General features: G+C 36.7%; 1 protein-coding gene across 3 annotated transcripts in view; it reads right to left on the minus strand.

The window, feature by feature from the left end:
• Positions 1 to 24,694, minus strand: part of WDR11 (WD repeat domain 11) — a 67,501-nt gene that overhangs the window by 33,191 nt on the left and 9,616 nt on the right. For 2 of the 3 annotated variants that reach the window (XR_004646465.1, XM_034775737.1), the window contains exons 4-11: positions 19,161 to 19,334; positions 17,633 to 17,819; positions 13,731 to 13,896; positions 10,711 to 10,825; positions 9,340 to 9,535; positions 7,791 to 7,894; positions 6,486 to 6,665; positions 3,589 to 3,673 (exon numbers count right to left, since the gene is read on the minus strand). Coding sequence is in view for 2 of the 3 variants with exons in the window: in XM_034775737.1 (XP_034631628.1) it covers positions 3,589 to 3,673; positions 6,486 to 6,665; positions 7,791 to 7,894; positions 9,340 to 9,535; positions 10,711 to 10,825; positions 13,731 to 13,896; positions 17,633 to 17,819; positions 19,161 to 19,334 (1,207 nt within the window). In the remaining variant the exon portion in view is untranslated. The remainder of the gene's footprint in view (positions 1 to 3,588; positions 3,674 to 6,485; positions 6,666 to 7,790; positions 7,895 to 9,339; positions 9,536 to 10,710; positions 10,826 to 13,730; positions 13,897 to 17,632; positions 17,820 to 19,160; positions 19,335 to 24,694) is intronic. The other variant, XM_034775738.1, reaches the window with a different exon arrangement.

Below are 24,694 nucleotides of genomic sequence, written 5' to 3' on the forward strand. Positions count from 1 at the left end.
AGCTTATTGTCATTGCTGGTATGCTTTTTTTTCCCTTTGTTCCTTGCCACATGGCAGGGAGCACAGTATTATGTGCAAATTCCTGGTAGATAGATTTGAATTTAAACTCACGTGCGTCCTTAAAGTACACCAGAATGAGTAGTGAAACAGAGCACATTTTGAAAAACTGGAGATGATTTCAGTACAGGTTTAAAAACACTCTCCAGCATGAGCCAAGGGTCACTCAGGCCACAAAGACTTTTTTGCATTATTTAGGTCCTCAGGATTTCCTCATACAGTTTGCTAAGTCACTGCAGATATAAATATCCTAATGTTTTGGGCACATTTATGTAAAACTTTCTGAAGCTGTTGTAAGAAAACGCAGTTGGAACAGCACTGCAGAATTCAAACTCAAGGCCCATCATGATTTCATGTATCTGTTAACCATGCATTTTGTCTACAAAAGTAAAAGAACCACTTTTGCCAGATCCCCATGTATAAGACATTTCATCTATTGCATCAATAATGTTCTCAAAATCATCATGATAGATCTCTAGTAGGTACATTTGTCTCAGTATAAGGAAATTTTCTGGCAGTTGGTGCACATTTGTGAAACAGCTCTCTAAAGGAGCAATCAGCCTACATTAGACTCATTCTTAAACCATGGCTCTAGTGAATTCAGATTCTCTCTATCAATCTTTTCACTTGAGAGAGAACTAAGAGTAAAAGGAATCTGGAATGAACCAGTTTCATTAAACAGTGGGGCCCAAATGGCAGTCAAGACCTCAATGTATTAGTAATGTGAATAATAAATTATTGTTCAATACAGATGAGTTTAATTACATGCCTTGAATAAAATACACTCAGAGATTTTAGCTGGCAGTCTTTCCACAAAAAACATATATATTTGCAAAATTAAAACCCAAAGGGTATTACATGCATATCTTCTACAAGAACACTTCTGTTCTCCAGAGAATTTAATCATTATTTGTATTGCAGTAGCACTAGAGAACAGAGATGGCATGAGGCCCCCGATCGTGTTAGCACAGTACCGACGTAAAAGAAAGACAGTTCCTATCCCAAAATGCTGACTTTAATTCAGCTATTGTTCTAGATGGCACTGTGAGCTTAGTTGTCACTTAGCTGCATGCTAATATGCTATCTATTATAAGCGGAGCGCATGAGATGTATTTCTCTAAATTGTATATTTTCAGTTAAAATAAAAAAATCAGAAACCTTTACCTATATTTTAGAGATGAAGTAAGAGTGCATACTAAAGGAAAATTTGCTGTATTCCAGGCATTTTAATTAACTGCAAAGATTAATGTGCAATAACCTACATTGCTTAATCATTCCCTTGAAGTTGTTAGAATTGGATAGGAAACATTTCCTAGATTATTAAGAATTAAATCAAGAAATTGAAGCTAGTCTCTTAGAGCTCTGCCTACACAATAAATGATGCCTATCACCATTAAGTAACATTTATGATAGTTTTAGTTCAGTTCAAAAACACACTGAGCAAAAAGCAGTCAACAGTAAAATATGTTATGTTATCAAACTTCTAAAATGGGTACAAGAAGTTTGCAGAGTTAAAAGCCCTTCCCAGTGATCATTTAAGTCTCCATAAAATTAAAACAATTTAAATCAAAATAAAATACACATTGATGTAATATATAAAAAAGAATTCTAAAAAAAAAGTGTAATTCCCCTACCATCCATCGCCATATCTTCAGTAGTCCAATGTGGATTCATGGTTTCTTTATCTTTTACATTAAATTTTCCCAATTAGGCGTCTCTCATTATGTTGTTTACTTTAATCGTATTTATAAATATATTTTCAGAAGATGCAATATTAATGATACCTACGTCTGAATCTTTTATAACTATAACAGAAGCACTTCCAATTTTCTAAAGCTTCTACTAACCCTTTTAAGAATCTTTTTGTAGTTCCCCATTTTATTTTATTTTATTTTATTTAGTGTCATTCAAACAAATACAGCTAAAGTTCAAGTGGTAGTATGAAATTTCATATTAGATGGATAAATTGATTTTTTTCTATTTATGATACAAAAGCACTAAGGATTAAGAAAAACCCAGCAATAGTATCAATTATTAATGGAAGAAAATATGAAAATAACTTTTCTGAAAGTTATGCTTTCAACATGCATACAAAATTGTATAATACTTTGGTTTAGCTTTAATGAGAAGCCTTTTAAAATGTTTTTTTAAAACCATATCTGTGATATGTTAGCAATGTTTTTTAATTTGAAATGCTATAATCACGTTAATGAAAAATAAAAAAGCAGGATTCAGTCACCTCTTGGGTTGCATAACAAAATATAAAATGAGAATAATTTCAAAACCAGATAATAGTAGGAAAAGAAGAAAAATCAAATGAAGATTAAAACAGATATGATGTCCCTGTAATGTCTACTAATCACACCACAAGTTCATTGGTGGAAGAGCCAAAGCAGGGTTATTGAACAGCAGCTAGTATTCATTCTGTTACTCATATTTTTCTTGTTTGTACAATGCAGGGCCAATCCTGATTAGGGCCTCCAGGCACTACTGCAATCTAAATCAGTGGTTTTCAATCTGGGGTCCGTAGACTAAGATTTCCCCGTGGGTCCACAACTCCATTTGAAAAATTGTAGGGGTTCTCAAATGTGATCTAAATAATCCATAGTAATAATAAATATTTTATTCCCTCCACTAATATGGATCCTGATTTTGGTATTCAGAAACACCTCCCTGATTATGTTCTCAAATTGAAGTGCGGGAGGTCTTGGTTGGATATTAGGAAAAACTATTTCATTAGGAGGGTGGTGAAGCACTGGAATGGGTTACCTAGGGAGGTGGCGGAATCTCCATCCTTAGAGGTTTTTAAGGCATGGCTTGACAAAACCCTGGCTGGAATGATTTAGTTAGGGTTGGGTCCTGCTTAGAGCAGGGGGTTGGACTAGATGACCTCCGGAGGTCTCTTCCGATTCTAATCTTCTATGATTCTATGATACTCTTCTCCATGTGCCATATAACTATATGGCACTATATATCTATAAATAAATGATGTCAGCTCTTTAGATTTATGTATGCTCCTTATTAAAAATATCTAAATATTACACGCGTTGTGTCTTAAATTTTTTAAGATCAACTGCTTTTAATTCAGTTTGTAGTAAAATTCTATCATCAGCAGTTTCAGCTTAATACGAATGAAAAAACAAACAAAATAACCCTTAACAAATGGAGTAGAATTAGTGCCAATGAGAAAAGGAACATGAATAGTAAGAGCTATATAAATCAGACATTGAATAAAGTTTATCATGTTAGAAAGAATTCTCTGTCCTCCAATGTTCTAGAGGATATGCCAACAGCTAACGTTCATCCTAGATCAACAGGCACATTAGTTATCAGTTCAGATATTTATAGTTCAAAGCAATTTCAATCTAATTTTCACAAAGAGGTATTGGTTTTGCAGAGCAAAGATACTAGGGCAGAAAATTCAACAGGGTAATTTTCTTGTGTGTCAAAATGACTACATTGCTTGTGGAATACTAAATACTATAATTCTCATCTCCCAAAACAATTAGCAAGAATTAAAAACAAACTCACTTGACTTCACAGGAATGGATGCTTAACTCCTTGTGTAAAAGTCCACTGGTAAGATTATACACTAAGACTGAGCCATTGCTTGTACCTATAGAAAGTCATTTGTATTTTATAAAAAAATATATATATGCAGAGCAGCTTTTGAAGTAATTTTTAAAAATGAAAACACAAGAGTCACAGCTACGCAAAATGATTTAATCTATAAATAATTCACATTTCCAGCACGAAGTGGGCACTTTGATTTCTAAGGGGTTAAAGTTTAAATCCTACTTCAAAGATTGTAAGGTTCAGTTTATGCCAGGAAACAATCATATACCTGTTAGGGCTTCCAACTTTTAGAATTTGCTGAAGATTTGGGAACAAAGGTGGTTTTTTTTTTTTTTAATTACATAAAAGCATGTTCATTAGATACTAAAGTACCAGGTAGTTTTACTTTTATTACCCAAGTAGAGTTCCTGAATCATATACGAAGATAAATTGGTTTCCTCAATAATCCAGAAGGAGCAACATGGCAAATTTTCATAAATCAATATTTACAATTCTGCTTTCTCTTCTTTGGGAAAAAAAATTGTTTTAAACTACAAACCAATAAATGTATTAAGAGCTTCTAGCTTAAACCAATTAGATCATAAAACCTCATGGATACTGAAGTTTATAATTTTCTACTTGGTGTAGTGGACAGACTCGGTGTTTTTTTTTTCTTAATAGTAAACCCAGTAGAAATAGTGCACTTTCCCCCTCTAACAGGTTGCTATGGGTATATATATAGAAATGACAGTCTAAAGCCATGGTTCTCAACATATACCTCAGGGGATATGCAAAGGTCTTCCAGGGGGCATGTCTTCGTATTTAGATCAGTATTTCCCAATCTGGAGGTTGCAGGCCCCATCAGGCTCACAAGATGGGTTTAGGGCAACGGTGGGCAACCTGTGGCCTGCGGGCCACACGCAGCCCATCAGGGTAATCCACTGGTAATCCGTATGCGTCCCATCAATGTAAACAAATTGTTTCGCAGTCTGCCAGCAGATTACCCTGACGGGCTGCGTGTGGCCCGCGGGCCGCAGGGTGCCCACCACTGGTTTAGGGGGATTGCAAGTACAGGGAATTGTCTAAAGCCCCATGCCACAGGGGCTTCCAAGAAGCTAAGTTACATGCTTCAGCCCCATCGCTTGGGCTCAGGCTTCAGAGAAGGCTCAAAAGTGAAAAACAGACTCAAGTATCACACTGAAATATAAGTTCAATATTTATATTCCAATTGATTTATAATAATATGGTAAAAATGAGAAAGTAAGCAATTTTTCAGCAATAGTGACATTTTTTAATTTTTATGTCTGATTTTGTAAGTAAGTAGTTTTTAAGTGAGGTGAAATTTGAGGTACATGAGACAAATCAGATTCCTGAAAGGGGTACAGTAGTCTGGAAAGGTTGAGAACCACTGGTCTAAAGAACAGGATGAAAGACTGGTGCTTAAAGAACACATTCTTGGTGTACAGCAAATATCCTATAGTGCTGAAAGCATTTTATAGCTACATATTGGTTTCTTAATCTTCATATTTCATTCACCCTTGGAACAAATACTAAGGTAACAGTTATATTGGAAGGATTAGATATTTGTCAGTAAACGTTGATTTTGCTATATACTAGAAATTTACAGACAGGAAAAGAAAAAAATTCTGCTTGAGAACTCAGAGTTTGATGTAAGGATATTTACAATGTATATTTTTGACATATGATGTTGATAATTTGTGTTTTAATCGTAATAAAGCTTTAACTTTTTTAATCTCAAAAAGTCTACTGTCATTAAATAATTATGGACAACATCATCTGCAATAGTACTGACTGACTAAAACAGAATTTATTAGGAGGAGGATTTACAAATTCCCAGAGTGAAATCCTGTGTACGAGAACTGGAATGTGTAAATGGCCCCCAAAACACCCAGTTGTGGCCACAGGAGGATTCCCCAGCACAGACATTGTGATAGACAACTATAAGATGCCTTCTGAAGGTCCCTTTGCAATCCCGGGTAAAGAGAGTAGAATGGGGATGTTGGGGGCTAGACTCCATCATGCCATGTTGCAGAGATTCCAGACAGTGCTGAAGCCCATAGGGCAGTCCGGGGAGGTTGCTGTAATTTAGCCAGGCTCCAAGGGCTTTCTAAAGTGAGGTGAGTCACTTCAGCCCCAGGAGAAGTCAAGAATCAGGGTCCAGTCTTGCAAACATTACAGTATATCTCAGGCCCCAATCCTGCAACTGTCTCCACTCAGGTAGATGCCTGAGCCTGGCTGAAATCCCAGTGAAGTCACTGGTGCTAAGCACTTGCACCCGGGGTCTTGCCAACATGGAGCCAGTTACAGGATCAGAGTCTAAATAGCAAGGATTTGCAAGATCAGGCCCTCAATGCCAATCACAGTAGTATCAAGATGCTTTAGGTCAGAATCAAATATGGCAAGAAAAAATTAATGCACGGTTAAAATTAATCACGTGGTTAAAATTAAGTATATGCTTAGTTACTCAGTTGAATCGGGGCCTTAAGGCATGTATTAAGATCATTAATTCATTTTGGGCAAGTGGCATACAGAAGTGAATTTCTAGGAGGGTTTGGAATGAGGAGCGATCGCTGCCTTACAGAACAGGTTTTGGTAAAGTATTCCATGAACAGAGTGCAACATGGAAGACAGAAATACCAACAAAATACCTGTTTCTAAGCACAAGACAGCCAAAACCACCTACATTTACAAGCTGCACCACATATGCCCAAAGCTGCTGGCAGCAAAACTACGCAAAAAATATTTCTAATGAAAGTTACTAAAATGGCCACTGCTTTGGACTGATACACAGTATTAAAAATAGACTGAAATTATCCTTGATTTTGTACAAGTACAACGTTTAGAGTACTTACCAACAGCTAAGAGAGGCTGATACTGTTTTATGTTTTTTGTGGTTAGAGGTGGACACATACGGATAGCAAATGGAGGTAAAGGAAGTCCTGAGAGAAGCCCCGTCAGCAGGAATTTGAGGTGCACTTCTTGAAAGAAAGAATTTTTTAACTGTTCTTCACCAGTAACTGCACCTTGTCCTGCTTTATATTAAAAAAAAATGAAACTTCTGTAAGCATTGCATTTTAATCGGACAGTAGATACATACTTAACAGCTGCAAGGCCTTATAAAATAAGGCAATTAATTACCAATAAATATATGCAGTAGTAACTTTTATTTAAAGAGGCATTCAACATTGTTGCAATAGATACAGGCAGAACTATCTTCAGGAGACTTACATTTCAGCTGATAATTTCTTAAGTCTCAAACTCCTTGCCTCCACCTGCCCCCATTTTTATCTTTAGGAATACAAATATGTACATTTTGTAGATTTTGATTTATTTCCATAAACTCAGAAGTGGCTTCATTTTTGTCTTTTACAGTTCAAAGGTGTTTTGTAATCCATTTGGAGGGAAAAAGAAGGGACAAATCTGGAAAGTTAATATTGTATAAACTTCACTTCTAGACATTAAGTGCACTTGCACAGCAGCTATATTAAATATAGAAGAAAAATAGAGCCTGATTCTCTGTTGCCCTATGCTTTGCACAGCCATTTACACCAATGCAAAGCAGCTGTAAGAAAGGTACCAAATCAGAATGGCACTGGTGTACATGACGACACAATGTTCAGGTAATGGAGAATCAGGTCCTAAGTGTCCCACCTTAATGCTCCAAATCATACCAAGTTATCGAAAAGAAGGGTTTTTTGAACAGTGGTCTGCTGAGGGTGAAAATTCATTCAAGGGCAGTATATCTTTACACCATGTCGGGAATAGATAAGCATAGGTCACATCTCACAGTCAGGGTATCTCTGCATTGGATTTGAACAGGCTAGTGCAGAAAAGATCCTTACACAAATGCAGTGAACCCAAATTCTCACACAGGTGGTTCATTAGAACTGTTACCTTTATTCCCATATTTACAGAGGTTCTCCCAACATTTCCCAACATTACATTTTTAAGAGGAACAAACACAAGATATATTGTCTTCATGTCGCAGAAATATTAATTGAATATTTTCTTTAAAAAGCAGAAATGCTGTTCAGGTTTGCAACATTACAACTCAAACTCTGAATCTAGCTTCAGTACTTACATATAATCCATAAACCATAAGATTTTCTCTTTAGTTTTAAAAGTCTAGCTGTAAAATTATTATTTGTAACTCTTACCTATCATGTTATCCAATGAAAGATCTGGAAGTTTATTTTGGAATGATCCTACAGGAATTCCACAGAAAGCAACAGGTGAATACAAAGGTGATGCACTTGAATTTCTTTAAAGGAAGAAAAAATAAGTTGTGAATGTAAAATGGCATGGCTGCTTGCTTGATGCACTCGGTTCTGTTTTTTCCTGAACTGTTCTTTCCAATGTCACTTAAACCCCCTGCTACTTATTATCTGCAACATTATTTTGGTGAGTTTCCATATACAATCTCATCAATATAAGGCAATTATCAAGAGATACATGCTAACTCAAAGCAATTCTCATCTTCCCTATACACATTTTCTAAGCAATCCTTTTTGCTTCGCAATTGTGACAAGTTACCCCAATGTAGTTCTTGTTCTGAACTAAAAAGAACAGGAGTACTTGTGGCACCTTACAGACTAACAAATTTATTAGAGCATAAGCTTTCGTGGACTACAGCCCACTTCTTCGGATGCATATAGAGTGGAATAAATATTGAGGAGATATATATACACACATACAGAGAGCATAAACAACACAGCTGCTACTCTGAAACCTTGTTCTGAACTGACATCCAAAATTTTATACGCGTATTTTTCCTTTACTATTCCTATTTTAACACCAAGTTAATCAGTGCAGTAGCCACAGACCTCATACCTAGAAAAAGTATTAATATACAGTTTAGAACATTGTAGCAACATTATTTTAGAACATGGTTACATCAGAACATTCCCTGTCCCAACCCCTTTTTAACTAACTCAATACTCCAATGCCTTATAGTAATGGATCGAATTCAGCAAAGTAGATACACAGGGGTGTAAAAATCACCCTCCTTAAGCCATCTAAGGACTTGTCTATGCAAACATTTAGTTTGAAACAAGCTGGAGCTTGAATCTACCACTAGCCCAAGTAGATTAATACATCAGATCTAAGGAGGGCTGTTGTTACTGGACTTTTAAATGCCTCTTTTTTGAGTTTAATGAGGAACCAAGAAGGGAAATTATGATGAGGGGTGCTTGTAGGGCTGCCCCCAGGCCATCGGGAGGAGGACGTTCACTGACACCTACTAAAAAGTATTCTAATTTCCAAACTATTTTGGCAGTCCATCAATCAAATCAAAACACATCCAATCAAAACACATAGGTCTTTTCTTCAGGAGAATGGTTTTGTCTGAAGAAAGCTGAATGACCATGTTCAAGGTAGGGAGGGATAAAGCTGAAGGAAAATTTTCCTTGAAAAAATATGTAAATGTTGGTCTCTACTGTATTTTTGGATATCTTCCCATTTGCAAGACAATTCTTTTTTTTTTAAGTGGAAGGGAGGAGGGAATAAAATCCCTTCCCCCAAAACACAAATGAAATCTAAACCCCTTTAATTATTTATAACTATTTTAATCCTCCTACTGCACATAAATTTGCCGTATTTTCAAGGAGCATGACTCACACTGTTACCTTTATGATATCACATAATGTGATTAAGTGCTTTGTGTAAATACAATTAAACACCAATGTAACGGAAACATAATAAAATTACCTGTTACGTAAATTTCTGCCAGAAATGGTAGACTTCAGTTCCCATATCATTACCCTACCATCACTGACTATGAGAGCAGCAGAGTTCTCATTCACTGGGCAGCACACCATACTGAACGGGCGAACCGTCTTTGTTACCCTGATTGCATCAGACTGACTTCGTAAGTCATAAATCAGCTCCTGAACTGGATCTGGATCTGTAATATCAATGTACCAAGTATAAGATACAAACATTCAGACCCAAAACAGGATACTATTCTTGGAGGGTAATATGGTTAAGTGGGAAGAACAATTTACTTTTTTGTTAAGATTCAGAGAATGTTCATAGGAAAACAAGTTTTTATGAAAGAAAATGAGAAATTAAACACATTTTAACTTTTAACATATACAACGGGTGGCCTTAAGTTCTACTGTGGGTATCCTTTTACCTTGAAAATGGGTAATTCCATTAAAATGTTTCAAATGTTATAAACATGACTTCTCTATTTCCAAAACTTCTCTTCGAAATAAGTGAAAGAAAGGTGTCTTCTAGATCAGTAAGCAGATAGTGAAATAAGATCTCCAAAATATGCTAACTTAAAAGCCTTGAGACATCCTCTTCTCTGCCTAATCTAAAATACATTTCTGAAATGCTAGTAAAATTGGAACAAGGGAACGTGATGCCTATAGCAACTGAAAGACCTTATCAGAACCACCACTTAGTCCCAGCGGATTTTAAAATTTATAGGGTTAAGCATTTATATAGAGTTAGCTTATGTCCTTTATTCCCTGTTTAATTTAATTAAAACATTTAACTGAGTAATATTCTGTTACACAACCAATGATAGAAGTTTAGTAACTTAGAACTGGAATTACAGTACTATATTAGTTGACCCCAATTTACATTGAACTGTAATAAACTCTTCAGAGCAAATTGTTTCCAAAAACTTGTGTATACACATAATAATGTATTTAGAAACATAAGCATCTTTTGCTTTGTCCAAAGACACAATAGAACAAATTAAATACCATGGATAGGGATTTTCCCTACAGATTTGATTATTAAGATGATTCATAGTTTAAAAAGATTATTTATTCAGCAATTAAAGGATTTTCAGGATATTCAGGCTCTTATCTTGCATTAAAAGCCAAGGGAAATTAGAATTAAGTTGGAGAAAACAGTGGAAATTCAATTAATTTAGTGAAGAAAAAGACAAGAAAACTCATGACCAACCACCACAAAAAAGAGGCAAATACAATTTATTGTAAGACCAGGTTTTAATGTTTTGCAGAAAAAGTGTGTGCATTTGAAAAAAATAAATTAAAATTTAGTCCAGAGGAGCGGATTCTGACATCATACTCAGTTTTGATCATTTGTTGGCACCAAACTCACCTGGGTCCTCATTTGGTGTACCAGTTATACTAATGTTAGATCTGCGAACTCTTAAAGTTATACAACCATTCTCGTGTAGGCAAAACAAAGCATCACGCTGGAAGCATGGAATTACCTATATAAACAGATGTCAAAAAGCACTGAATTAAACACAAGATTACATAGTGTGCAATTTATGTTAATATGCATCAGAAGGTGCATGCTCATTTATACTGAAGGAGTTACTAAAGAATATACCACTAAGGAACTACTTAAACCAATGTATCTAGTTATATTATCTGTAAAAAAGCATTGTAATGCAAAAAGCCCAGGAACTCATTTGAGCAAACTCAGTGGCAGTCTTTAGTTTTAAAAAAGGTGGGTATCACATATTAACAATGAGATTTTCAGCACAGGTTTTCTTTTAAACCATGTTATAAAATTAGTCAGCCTAGGAACTTTATTTTTAGAGCTATCTGAATAGTTATACTATAAAAATATTTGTGAATAAAGCCTCAGTTCCTTGTAATTCGGGATTACATATTATTCATGAGTAGTCAGACAACTGCTGGGTATTCACAGAAATGTCTGCAATGCCTAAGAATTTCAAGAGTTTAAGCACCAGGAACTATCATCCAAATGGAGTAATTGGAATGCCTTTTAATATAAATTTAGCAGTTGAAAATAAGAGTCATCATGTGAACAATCTGCTCTGCTTAGACCACAGTTTGAGAACCTCTCTTTTATAGCATCATCAATATCTTTGGAACTAAACTGGGAAAATCAATTAATGGTTCAAATAATACTGGTACAGGTGAAATCAGTCGGCTTATGAGGAACTTGATGTTTTCCTTTTTTGGGGGATGGGAGGAGGACATTCTTTCCACATGAAAATACACAATTGCACTCACATTTGTTGTAGCTGTGATATTTTTGCTCTACTTTTTCTCTAGTCCCAGGAATTCATGATTCCATAAGAACAAACAGATTTTGATAAGACCATAGACTTGATTTAGCTACCTAATCAAGCAAAGCCAGATGCTCAGAAAAGTGCATGTCCTCTTGTGTGTAAAAAGCTAAAACACACAGAAAATGAAATTTCCTTTCTCCACAGAATTGTTTCCACACTGGTAGCTTTTATACCACCACAAAAAGGCTGGATTTGCAGTAGGCCTCTGTGAGCTTCATTAAACAAAGCCTGCTGCATCAGGGGCTAGCTTTTCCCCTATCTAGTTTATTTCTTTTCACTGTCTGTTACTCATCAAAAGAAACTGTCAGTGGGTGAGGAACTTATGGATGCCACATTGCTTCTAACGGCCATGCACTTCTCCCACTCTTGCCCAACTAACCTGCCCAACTAGGCTCCCCACCCTTCACCAGGAAGCACTTAAAAATTCATTTAAAAATGGAACTTGCAAATATTTTCACACTGACATGAGTTTAGAATGAACATAATTCACAGTTTTCAATCTTTTCATTTTTTTTCCCTCACCCACACAAATATAAACTATTTGGAAAATGCAACTATTATGTTGAATGATTACACCCTCCTGCATGAATATCTCAACAGCATGTCAGTATTCCAAATGGAATCTTGATCAGACAAACTAAATGACTCACAAAAAATAGGAAAGATTAATGTGGAGATAGTTTATGAAAAGAAGCCAGTTTACCTTGCCTAAAGCTACTGACCTAGGCCCTACTCCAAGTTACACTGGTGTAAGCGAGAACAAAACTTAACCATTGCAATTGAGATACCATAACTTCATGATTTTTCAGAATCATTTGTTAGAAATAATATAAACAAAATCAGTTTCCACACTTATCTCCAGCAACCAAGCTACATCATATTGAAAGAAAAAACTGAGCAGGGCATGCAGGAGAATGAAACAGACACAGAGATAGATTTTAAATTGGCAGACTGCAACTTTATTAATTTTAATGGGGAGAGGTACCTCAGTCTGTGAAGACATGTTTTCCCCTCCTTCCTAAAGCTACTTTCATCTCCCAGCTTGCTTATTCATGTTTACATTTGGGAGTTGATTTCTTTCAGCCTCTCATCTGTACTGGCCACAGGATGTGATGAAGTTACCAACTTCACTTATTAAACGTACGGCTTTTAAATACCTTTCCTTATTAGCCTCTAACCAGGTCTCCAGGATGCAATGGGAAAGTAAACTCCCCCAGACACTACATGAATCTTCCCTTGAGGGAAAAATTCCTTCTTGATTCCAAAACAGGTGATCTGGTCAGATGCACAGAATCTTGGAAATGCAGTTCTAATTATACCTCCATTTTTCCAATAGGGACAGCACAGTAGTAATCACGCCAGAATGGCTTATGCAGGCATGCCAGTGAAGCTTTATATACAGCAAGGAGATGGGAGGGATGGGAGAGCTAATCATCTCTCTCTTTTCCAAGGACCAATGCGTGCCAGGGGGAGGTAGAGGCACCTCTTCTCTACCCCCGCCCAGGAAAAATCTTAACTTGCAATGGGGTTGGGGTGGAAGAGAAAGGCTGTGGAGCACTCAAGCCTACTCCACCCAGTCTATCCCCTGCCAGTCTGATCAACAACTGTTCTTGCTGAGATGGAGGGGGCAATTTTGTGATCATACCATGGTTTGAACAAACCATTCCATGTGTCATGGGACCCTAGTTCTAAATTCAAGATTCCTTTATAGATGTAAAAGTAGCTTTTTCTCATAGCACATAGTAAAATAATTCACATGCATACAGTGTTATGCAGTACAGAATATATGGTAGCTCAGTAGTATTTCTCAGATATTAGAGCACATTAAGAACCTTTGCTCTTCACACTGTAAATTAAAGTTTTCCTTGGATTTTATAGACTGAAAACCCAGGCCTAAACATCTCTTTGCTGACAGCCACACAGCAAACATAACTTTAGAAAGAAAGAATCATATATTTGATATTTATAAAATTCAATAAATGTTTGAAAATAGAATTCAGTAAGGACTGGTTTTAATTGCAAAGAATGTTAAATGAAATAAGCATAGGCAGAAACAAACTGGATATGTTACCTGTAGAAAAGGTATGCCTGTTCTTTCAATAGCTATTACACCTACTGTCTGGTTCACTTCAAGGTCAAGAATCAAAATTTCTCTGGGATAGAGTAATAACATGTAGTTTCTTTTGGAAGGTAGATATGACAACTGAAGACACTCATTCAGTGTTACAGATTCAGCACTGAAATACACAAAATACACATCTATTAAGCAGTTTTTACATAGTTCAGTAAGCAGGAGCAGCTTTAAAGAGGTTTTGATATTAGCATATTTCAAACTCATAATACAATTAATAGCTGCATGGAAATACTTTGCATGCAGCCACAAAGGCCAATTTTCAAGGACTGCCCACTTCAACAGCTAAGATAGTTATAGATACCCCATTTGATCCATCACAATTCAAAATACACCTCTGGAAATTAAAATCAAACTGAAAAGCCTTGGAAAATGAATAAGTTTATGATGCTAGGGAAATAAATGTAATGTAATGGCTTCACATTTCAAGAGAAAGGCAGTCCAACTGTGAATAGTGTTAGCAGTTGAAGCATCTATCGGTATTCATGAGAAATCAGCCTGACTCATGGGGCTCATTGCAATTTGCATATCGCTGTGCATAATTTTTAATTTTGTAATTAACTAAAACTAGCCTCACAGCCAGAAAGTATGTTAAAGTTGAAAGAAAGAAAGAAGTTGAGAATGCACAAACACTATTAACAGTCAAATGCAATGCATCTAAACAAGAGAGAGGCTGTGAAACAAAGGACATTCTTGAGAATATACATTAAATCTAATAATTAGTCTGTAAGTTTGTCCATAGAGTCGTGAAGGGCATCTGTATCACGTGTAAACTCTTCATACTATTGAAAGCTCTGAGCAATTTAGCATCTATCTCCCAGCTCACTTCTTTTTGCTCTCCCTTTCTTACTTGTTTTGCCCAACCCACACAACTAACCCCCCCTTCATAACTAAAGGACAACTAAAATAAATCCAAACCAATCATCGTTGTTTCACTTGCTTTCATTCCCTTTGACTATTTATACTGTTTTGGGGTGAAGGTAACTAGCAAACATGTGAAGTTTAAGAATGCATTCAGAAGAACAGAGAAAAAAATTCCACCTTTGTTAATGTATTGTTACTATACCTGTGTGTGTATATCTACAGATTGATAGATATACACACATACACGTTGCAGCAGCACACTCGCTCTCCTTGACATTTTTTTAAGTCAAGTATTCTATCTGATGCAGCACAAGCAGATCATGATAGAATAATATAAAAAGACAATGTCACACACTAACTTAAAAGTATAAAGATCACAGTTACTTAAATGATTACAAAATGAGATGCCATTAAGTCTTCTGTTCTATTTGCAATTTAAACAGCTTATTAAAATGAAGTCCAAATTTTTAATCTGCACTAAAATTTGGCGTTAAGCGCTGATTGACAATACAGTCTGATTAGTTTGTTCACACAATCACTGTCAGATTGGAAGGTATTTTTAATATGTAAAAAAGTACAAAAAAGAAAAAAAAATCACAACATATAAAAATTGAAGTTGGCTGATTTCTAGAATAACTTAAAATGCAGCAATTTTAGCTTTTAAAATACTGAAGTTTAACTTACAGGTTTAAACTCTGATTTTATTTATGTTATTTATTTATAAATCATCTATTGTTAATTGCTAGATGCAGGATAAAAAGAAATTAAGAGTTACTCTTAAAGACAAAATTAATGTCTCTCTTTACTGCTGCTATTATTTAGGGATTTCTGATTTTCCTTTATTACTTGCCCTCCCAACCCCACATTCCATGGGAAATTATATCAGGCCCTTCTCAGCCTTCATTATTAAAGGAAGGCTTTTCCAAAAAAGTGGGGGTTTGTTTGAAAATAGTCAGACTTGGACTTACGCTAATCTCCTTTAATAAATTGTACAACTGTCATAGATTGCCCACTAAGCACACTATGCCATCTATCCCGCCATAATATACTTGACACAGAGATTCTAAGGTTCTATCTACACTATGGTGGCATGTAGAATACAGACACTGCATGCCCGCGCTAGCCTGATTATAAAGAGCAGTGTGGATGGTGAGGCATTGCTTAGGTGACACACCATGTGCTGTGCACAGCTCCCTACACACTCAAGCAGTACCTGTTCCATCTACACTGCTATTCCTAGCAGTGTAGTATCCTGCTGCTGGAGCCTTTCCCAGCCTCAGTGAAAGACTCCAGAAGCAAGGAAAGGTTCCAGATGGAGGAAAGCTTTTCATCACCACTACTCACTGCAGTTTGGACGCAGCCAGCTTTTCACTGTGGCATGTAGCTATGTGTACTCTATACGCCAGTGCCTGTGTAGACAATGACTCTGGGTGGAATTGGAGAGGTAATCTCTGATAGTCTTTACAGATTTCAAGAATAATCTTTAAGGTTTTACAGACTGGGACTAGATCCTCAAATCAAATAGAAAAAATGGGTATGATATGCTTGCCACGTTTTTTTCTTACTCAGAAAGCAGGTGAGTCAATGTGGCTTTAACTTGGAAAGTTGAACCTCACGTTAAGTTGGAGGTAACAGAATCATTAAAGAGGACTAGGTACAGTCTCCTGGCAAACTGGAGACAGGAAAAGGTATGAATAATTGGTATTTTCTTAAATGCGTTATACTTCAGTCTTAGAATGAGTACAATGCAATCCTAATCAGAGTTTACAATCCAAAATTAAGAAATGCCCATAACTAGGTACACATCATCTTCCAAAGTTTGAAGAAATATATTTAAAAATGGAGACTACCTCATTTCAGAAGATATTGGCAATAACAAACTAAAAATTATTAGATATTTGAAAAATAATCATGCATTATGTGCACCCTCTGAGCAAGTTCCTTGAAGGAATGCAGATAAAGCCAGGCAGTTGTACTTATTAGGGTTAGCAGATCACTAATAAAGTGCAATCTGTTTACTATGTGGTAAATTCTGATACTGATTTACGTAATTTTTGCTTAAATGCTGAAACAAAGTGCAATTTATTAAGGAAAAGTTATTCTAAAAATGGCATTGCAGTTCAGTATTCATTGTCTCAATGTTTTCTCTATCATTTTGCTCATTTGTTCTCTTTAGAAATAAAAAGATTTGTTCCTATCTACCAGGCTTACAAACTCAGCTGAGATCTGAAAGTCAAGCTGTGTTCTTTTCTGTTTCTTCAACATCACTATTCATCAGAATGCAGACCTTTACCTACACCATTTGATGCCACTGAAGACAACAGATTTCTACAGTTGTAAATTAGGACAAAATTGGGCCCTTCAGTTGGGATGTATTTAACAATTCAGCTGATGATGCAGGAGAAGGAATAAAACCCAACTCCGTCTTTCAGGACTATTGGCTCTGTAAGGATAGGGTCGGAGTTAGCAAAATTTATTTGTCCATAATGTAAGCACATGACTCCAAAAACACACAGAGAGCAGATTTGTTGAATGGGAAAGTGCTCTTTGTTCACAAACTTTTTAGAATGTATCTATTGCTTAAGAATTCCCTCTCTTCTCTTCAACAATCAAACATCAGAAGGAATTACTAAAAAGGGGTTCAATTAAACCTTATCCAGGGAATCAAAATTAAAAGGAAACAGATGCATGCAGGATTTAATAAAAGTAGATGCCTGACATCAGGTTCTTCACATTTCATAATCACAGGGCCAGATGCTCTTTAATTTCACTGTTACAGTGGAGAAGATTAGAGATGCTAGGACATGGAGAAAAAAATAATTCTGCAACTTCCCTTTATTTCCCTGTCCGTCAAAGATTTTTTAGCAAATATTATATCATAAATCAATCCAACTAGTATTTACAGGATTTATAAAATATGTCACACACACACACAGAGAAAAAGTTCTGTGAGGACAGGAGAAACACTTGCAACTTACCTTGGTTTTTCGTTAGTGATTAAAATTTTGACTTTATCAAGGGCCTTTTTGGCCCCTGTAGCAGCAATCAGCTTGTTATGTGAAGGACTGGAATGTGGACTGGAGATATAAACTTTTTTTCCCGAGCTGGCAGGAGCCTTGGAAGGAGAGAAGTCTGAGATGAACACTATGCCCTCACTGGTGAGCACTGTACCAAGAAAAACATTTTTTTATTATAGCAAACTATTATGTGCAATTTTATTATGGTGTTTTATTTTTAATGTAGCTTTTGGGCGGAAAAATAGTAATAGTTTTAATGATATTGAACAGGCTGGGAAATTCATAATTCAAGCTAACAGAAATCTTCTAGTCAAAGAGCAGGAAATGGTCCATTACAATTCATTAGAGGCCACAAAACTCAGTTTTTCAAAATTAAGTCTGTATATTACAAAATACTGTACAGATTGTTGGCAGAAAGTTCTTGTTTGTCCTTTCACATTAGTTCCATACACTGATTTTCAGTCATCAACTATTCCTCATTAAGTTTTACAATGCAAAAGGAAAGCAGGGTTACCCACAAGAATAAGTCCCCATTGCCATTCTCACGCAAGTATAACATTTACATGATTGCATAACCCAATTCAACCTTAACTGTGGAGCCATGATGGATATCTCCATAATTTGGAATTATGTATGTATACATATATACACCCAAAAGCTCCTTCCTTCAGTTTGATTTGCATGGAGGGAAGCAAGAAAAATACAGAAACTGTACCCAATCTCATTAGGGAGAAAAGAGTAGTGATGGAGCTAAATTCAGAAATGGAAATAGTAATTTCATTATTCTTCTTTTGCTATTTCAACTAAATTGTGCACAAATCTATTCTTTATCTCCTTTGACATTTTGGCTGCTTTTGACACTGTTGATCAGATGCTCCCCTTCTTGAAAACCCTCCTTTCCAAGGCCCCATTCATTCCTGGTTTCCTTCTACTTCTCTAGTCATTCCCTCAGCAGCTCTTTTAGTGGGCTTTCTTCCCCCCCCCCCACCTCACTTTCAGAGAGGCTCTCACAAGGCTCTGACGTTAGATCACTTTTGCTCTTCCTCTTCAGCCTTTCTTGATGTAAATTCAATTACTGCTTAAGGCTATTGTTTCAGGTTCTCTGCAAATTCAGGAACAATGCTGGATCCTTCATCTCACCCTACCAACAGCGGGCAACCTCGACACTGGTTCCCTTTCTCATACAGTTATGTGATTTACATATGGAATGACCTCCCAGTATGCCAAGTCACCACCCACACAATCAAATCCATTTAAGATTCATTTCCACAATGCTCGTGAGTTAGTAAGTAATGATACTAGACAAATGTCTACGGTATTATCCCCTCTGAATTTCTCAGTGCATCCGACCTTCCAAATGAGAGACACGTTGATTCTAAACTTCTCGGGGCAGGGACTTTTTACTTGTATTTTGTACTATCCCAAGTATACTGTCAGCACGAAACAAACATCATAAAAATAAGAAATTCCTTTTCTATAATAAGCTTACAAGTTAAATGTGAAGGATCAAAGGGGTCAAATGAAAAAGAAAGGATGTTTTCTGCATAACTCTTCTTCCAAAGTTTAGTGCCTGTATCTGCATTCCAGAGTACAATGTAGTTTGGTGGATGAACTGCAAGTAATAAATCTCGAGAAGCATCTTGATTCCACAGCCACTGCATGTCTGTCAAAAGAAAGAAGCAACAAGTAGCCAAATTTGAAGTTAGTGTTAAAAATATTCATTTCACTTTAAACCTACTCTGCTTCTAAGTACTTGGCCTTATTAGGCTGGAAAAGTGACTTATTAGAAGCACCACACTAAATATTTCACGATTTCAAAAAAATTCCTTTTATTACCTCAAGTTTTTATGTACAGTATACACTGCTGACATATTCTCTTAGTCCTGATCAACTGAAGTATATTTGAAACTATTTATTTTAGTTTAAAACAACATACCCTTGACATTGATTTGATAATGAATGAGTTCAAAGAACCAAGAAATGCATAAAACCATTTACTAATGCACGCACTGCTATTAAAAAAACTAAAATAGTGGCATATCTTAAAATAAAACAAAGGACTTCTGTGTTTCAAATTCCCCTTTGGGATAGAGTCCTGAGCTCAGGAATAACTTCAAATTATCATTCTATACTACGTAGCCAAAAGAATAACTATACTGCCAAAGTGATATGACTAGTCACAAGAGAGAGGATGCCAACCATATTATTCTTTGACATAACAAATTATTCAAGGTATGCGGTCTTGTAACAGTAAGCGAAGTTAGCTAGCAGGGATGGAAGAAGAAGATGGGTCACAGAACAATGGAGTAGGCAAATGTTTATACATGACCGTAAAATGCAAATCTCCCTTCAGTAGAAGCTGTATTTATTTGTTTTCACCCACTCTCTTTCACCCATTTCCATCCAAATTTCCTTTTCAGATCTAAATAAAATCCTATTGCTCAATCAGCCTTGGAAAAAAAACATTTTAATCCAAACTAAAAATAGTGGGGGTGGGGAGTAATCTGCACTGCCAAACCAAAATGGAATCTGCAGACTACTCTGAAGTTCTATAAGTTAGTACCTAAATCCTTCAGAACACAAATGCAATGTCTCTAATATCAAATGTAGGATGAAAATAACAAAAAGTTCTGAGCTCTCAATTTTTCTTTCCATTAATTTTTAATTTGATAGCTCACTTTAACAAATGACACTTTTTTATGTGCCAGATCCAACACAAAAGTTAATACAAAAATGCTGTAAGAATGTGCACAAATCATTCGTGTGAAATATCAAATTACTTTGATGTGTTTCTAAGCTGGCAAGAAGAGCTCATTATCCAACTCTTTTCAAAAGATGGTTTTCAATATATAATTTCCCTATTTTCTTCAAAAAAAAAGATGGATCACTTCCAATGACATTGAGAATATACTTTGAATCTATCCTGCTGGAGAATGCAGTGTGTCATTATCTACTCAGTTGAGCAAGAAGGACACTTTAAAAAAGCCAAGTACCAATATACAGACTGCTAAAATAATGTAATGTATGTGTATATATATATAAAAATAATGCACTTGAATATTCAAAAACACTCAGCACTGTCCTAACTCTGTTTTCGCACTGAAGTCAATGGTAAGACTTCACTGACCTCAGTAATAATGTAGTTAAAGCCAACTCATAGTGCTTTTTTAAACAAGTGCACTGGAAGTACACAGAGAGATCATGAAATGAAAGATATTGTGTATATATACCTCTACCTCGATCTAACGCAATCCGATATAACATGAATTTGGATATAACATGGGAAAGCAGTGCTCCAGGGGGAGCGGGGCTGCGCACTCCGGTGGATCAAAGCAAGTTCGAAATAATGCGGTTTCACCTATAACGAGGTAAGATTTTTTGGCTTCCAAGGACAGCGTTCTATTGAGGTAGAGATGTATATACACACCCACACGGGAAGAAAATTAAGGTTAACATGGGGAGGAAGGTCACGTGACTGGATTGAGACTCAGGAGATCTGGACTTAATACCTCGCTTTGCCACAGATGGGCGTGACCCTGGCAAGTCACAATTTCTCTCTACCTCAGTTCCCTATTCGTAAAATGGGGCTAATACTTCCTACTCCCCTTCCTTTGTGTTTTGCCTATTCAAGTTCTTCAGGGAAGAAGGGTTATTAACTGGAGAAAGCCGTACCCGGCTCCCATCAAGCTGACATGGTTTTACTCTTCCCCAGGCCGAAAGCCTAGGACCAAAGAAAATCCTAAACCTTAAAGAAGATAGGCTGAATGGGCTGTCAGCAGCAGTGGCAAAAGATGGGTCTCTGTCAGACAGACATAGGAGCTGCAATAAGTAGGCTGCATTTCCCAACAAGAGATGTGAATACGCTGGGTCTACCTGACCTCTGTATAGAGAGGCTAAGCTTTAAGGAAATACGCATACAGAACTCAGCAGTTTTATTAACCCATTTTATAGACACTATGTTTCTTTTGGCTAACAAATGCCACTTTGTTTGAAGATACTGTTTTTCAGTTACTTTAATGAGCTGCTGTCACAGATTCCGGGGGGAAAGAGCTTACAGGTGCCAACCCCAGTTTGGTCTGTCGGCTTAACAGGGTAGGTAAAAAGGGGGACTGCAGCCCAGAGATCCCAGTCCAAGAGTGCTAGGACCACCTGGTTTCATCCAGAGATGGGCAATATAGCAAAACCTGTCGAAGAGGTGCCCTCAAAGAGGCCAAAGAGAGGTCTAAGGTGCAGTTTGCACAGTAACAGTGACATGCTATGTTAAAAACAGCCCAGTGCAAACTGCTGCATTGGTTATATTGGACACTGGACAAAATATATAAAATAAAATATAAAAGGACATTTTGTACATTTTATATCAGCAACTCCCAAATTGTCATCTGTGAAGCACTTGCTAATGGTGCATAGAGAACTGGCAGGTCACACTGTTGCTAATTTCCAATTATTGCAAACAAGAGCCTGGAGGTCTGTAGAAGCAGATGAAAAGAAGGAGCCAACTAAAGAACAAAAGAACATAAGAACAGCCATACTGAGTCAGACCAATGGTCCATATAACCCAGTATTCTGTCTTTTCACAGTAGCCAATGACAAATGCTGAACAGGACAGGTAATCATCAAGTGCTCCATCCCCTGTTATCCACTCTCAGCTTCTGGCAATCAGAGGCTAGGGACACTGAGAGCATGAGGTTGCATCCCTGACCATCTTGGCTAATAGCCATTAATGAATCTATCCTCCAGGAACGTATCTGGGGTTTTTCTGAACCCCGTTAGTTTTGGCCTTCACAACATTCCCAACTACCTGTCTCTCTTATGGGATACTGCTAAACAAGATGAGAAGGGAAGAAAAAAGGAGCATCTTTTAGGGACCAGAACAACCAGTGGGACTGAAATTGACACCTACCAGCAGGAGAGAAAGTCCAGAGGGAAAAGAGAACCGAATGGCTATATAGCACCAGAAACAGAAAAGTACATACAAGGAGCATGGGAAGAAAGGAACAGAACACATGAGAGAAAAGAGCATCAACAGAAGACTGATTTAAAAAAAAAAAAAAAAAGGATAATACTCGTTACACTAAAAGACTGAAAATTACAATAAACTTTCTCAATATTATTTTTCTATGTAAGTAATTGACGTAACTGCCAAAGGAATGTTATGTGATGATAGGAGGGGAGGTGATCTGTGAGATAATCTCTTTATTAAGATGTGGTTCAGACTATGAAAACTTTGTGAGTACCCTGTTCTAGATGGTAGCTCGGAGATGTTTTTTATTACAATGGAGACTATATTCAAGAGTGCTGATGGGAGGTGCTTGTATTGCAAAACACTTAAAAAAATGGATAAAAAGTTAATCAAATCTTAAAAATAACTCCACCAGTTTCACACCGTAAACAGAAAAACAATGGATAACCTTGCTTACAAACACAGCAATGTAAAGCAGGACGATGTTCTAAAAATACATTTAAATATGAATTTAAGGTGAGGAAAGGAATGAAATTTTTTTGATTTTGCCCCCCCCCCATTAACTTTTCTGCCATTTATCAGAACAAGGGATAATGATTTCTGTGGGTGAGAAGGTACAAGTTATACACTATTGGGAGTCGATGGCTATACAATCAGAAAATGGCAACATGTAAAAAGCCACACTAATCATTCAGTAACTCAGTATCATCATCTTAGAAAAAACCTGTAACACTAGAGAAAAAAACAAAGCTAATTGAATTAACTGAAGCCAAACAAAAGCTGGCTGCTGTATTTTATCCACTTTATTTTATGCTTCTGTTTTATAAACCTTGCTAAAGAAACAAAAATCTAATTTGTTAAGTGGCTTTTCAGATAATACAGTTAAAGATAAAAACAGGAGTCAGGCTGGTGTCACAGAGAGAGTTTGAAAGAGGGAAGGAAAAAAAAAAAGGCTTGGAGCCCAAATGAACTATTAACTATTCTCGGAAACGTACTATGAAAATTTCATTGCACAACAAAACTTCATTTCTGAGTTTTACTTCAGAAATAAAACAACCTATAAAGTGATGCTAATAAGGATGTGGGTAGCTGTAAAACAAAGATTTACTCACGATTTGGTTTGATTTTAAAAATCACAGGAGAGCTTAAAGGATGCCAAAATGTGTTTGCACAGAAACTTGTTTACTCAAAAATTCCCAAAAAAATAAAACTGCATGTTTCTTTTAGCAACCAGAATCTCACACACAAGAGGAGATCTTGTAAGTCCCTACTACCAATAATAATAATAAAGTAGTTCTTATCAAAGATCCTCAATCGTGGGAAAGTAGTAGTATTCCCATTTTACAGCTGGGGAAACATGCAGAGAGAGAGAGAGATTAAGTGACATGTGCCTAAGGTCATTCAGCGAATCTGTGATGGAAGCAGAACAGTTTAATGTTTAAGCCCCTGTTCTAACCATCAGACTAAGACTTCTTCACCGGAGGCATTTGCTGGATGGTAACCTGCTGACTGACAACAAAACAAACAGAAGCCAGGTAAAAGGAAGGTTGCTTACCGTGCTCTCTCTCCTGCTGTTCCACTCCACCACTAAGTCCTAGAGCAGCTCTTCGGTCCTCCCACCTATCCACCAAACCTATTAGTATGACAATGAGCTCTGGGGCAAGCAGCACTTCCAGAGACTATGGGCTGGCTTCCACAATCTCCAGAGCTAAGTAGTCTGCTGAGGGAAGCTGGGATGAGGTAAAGCATCCCACCAGACATCACCAGTAATTGCCACTACACCCAGCCCGACTAGCATCAGGAGCCTGCTATCCAGCACGATCAAGCATAGACCCTCCACAAGTCCCAGCATCAAACATACCTACAGTTTCGTACTCATTATAGCCCACAAATTTTTGTGACCAGAAAGGCCTGTGAAATGTAGGTACTTTGCATTAAGAAACTGGAGGGTTTCTAGGTTGTGGGTGGAAAAAGATTGAGAACCATTGTATTAATCTATGCTCCTTTTTAATTTTTTTAATAGGAGCACAACAAAGAACATTCCACGCATTCTAAACAAGGAG

This window comes from Trachemys scripta, chromosome 7 (genome assembly GCF_013100865.1).
Source record: "Trachemys scripta elegans isolate TJP31775 chromosome 7, CAS_Tse_1.0, whole genome shotgun sequence".
NCBI classification, from domain to species: Eukaryota; Metazoa; Chordata; order Testudines; family Emydidae; genus Trachemys; species Trachemys scripta.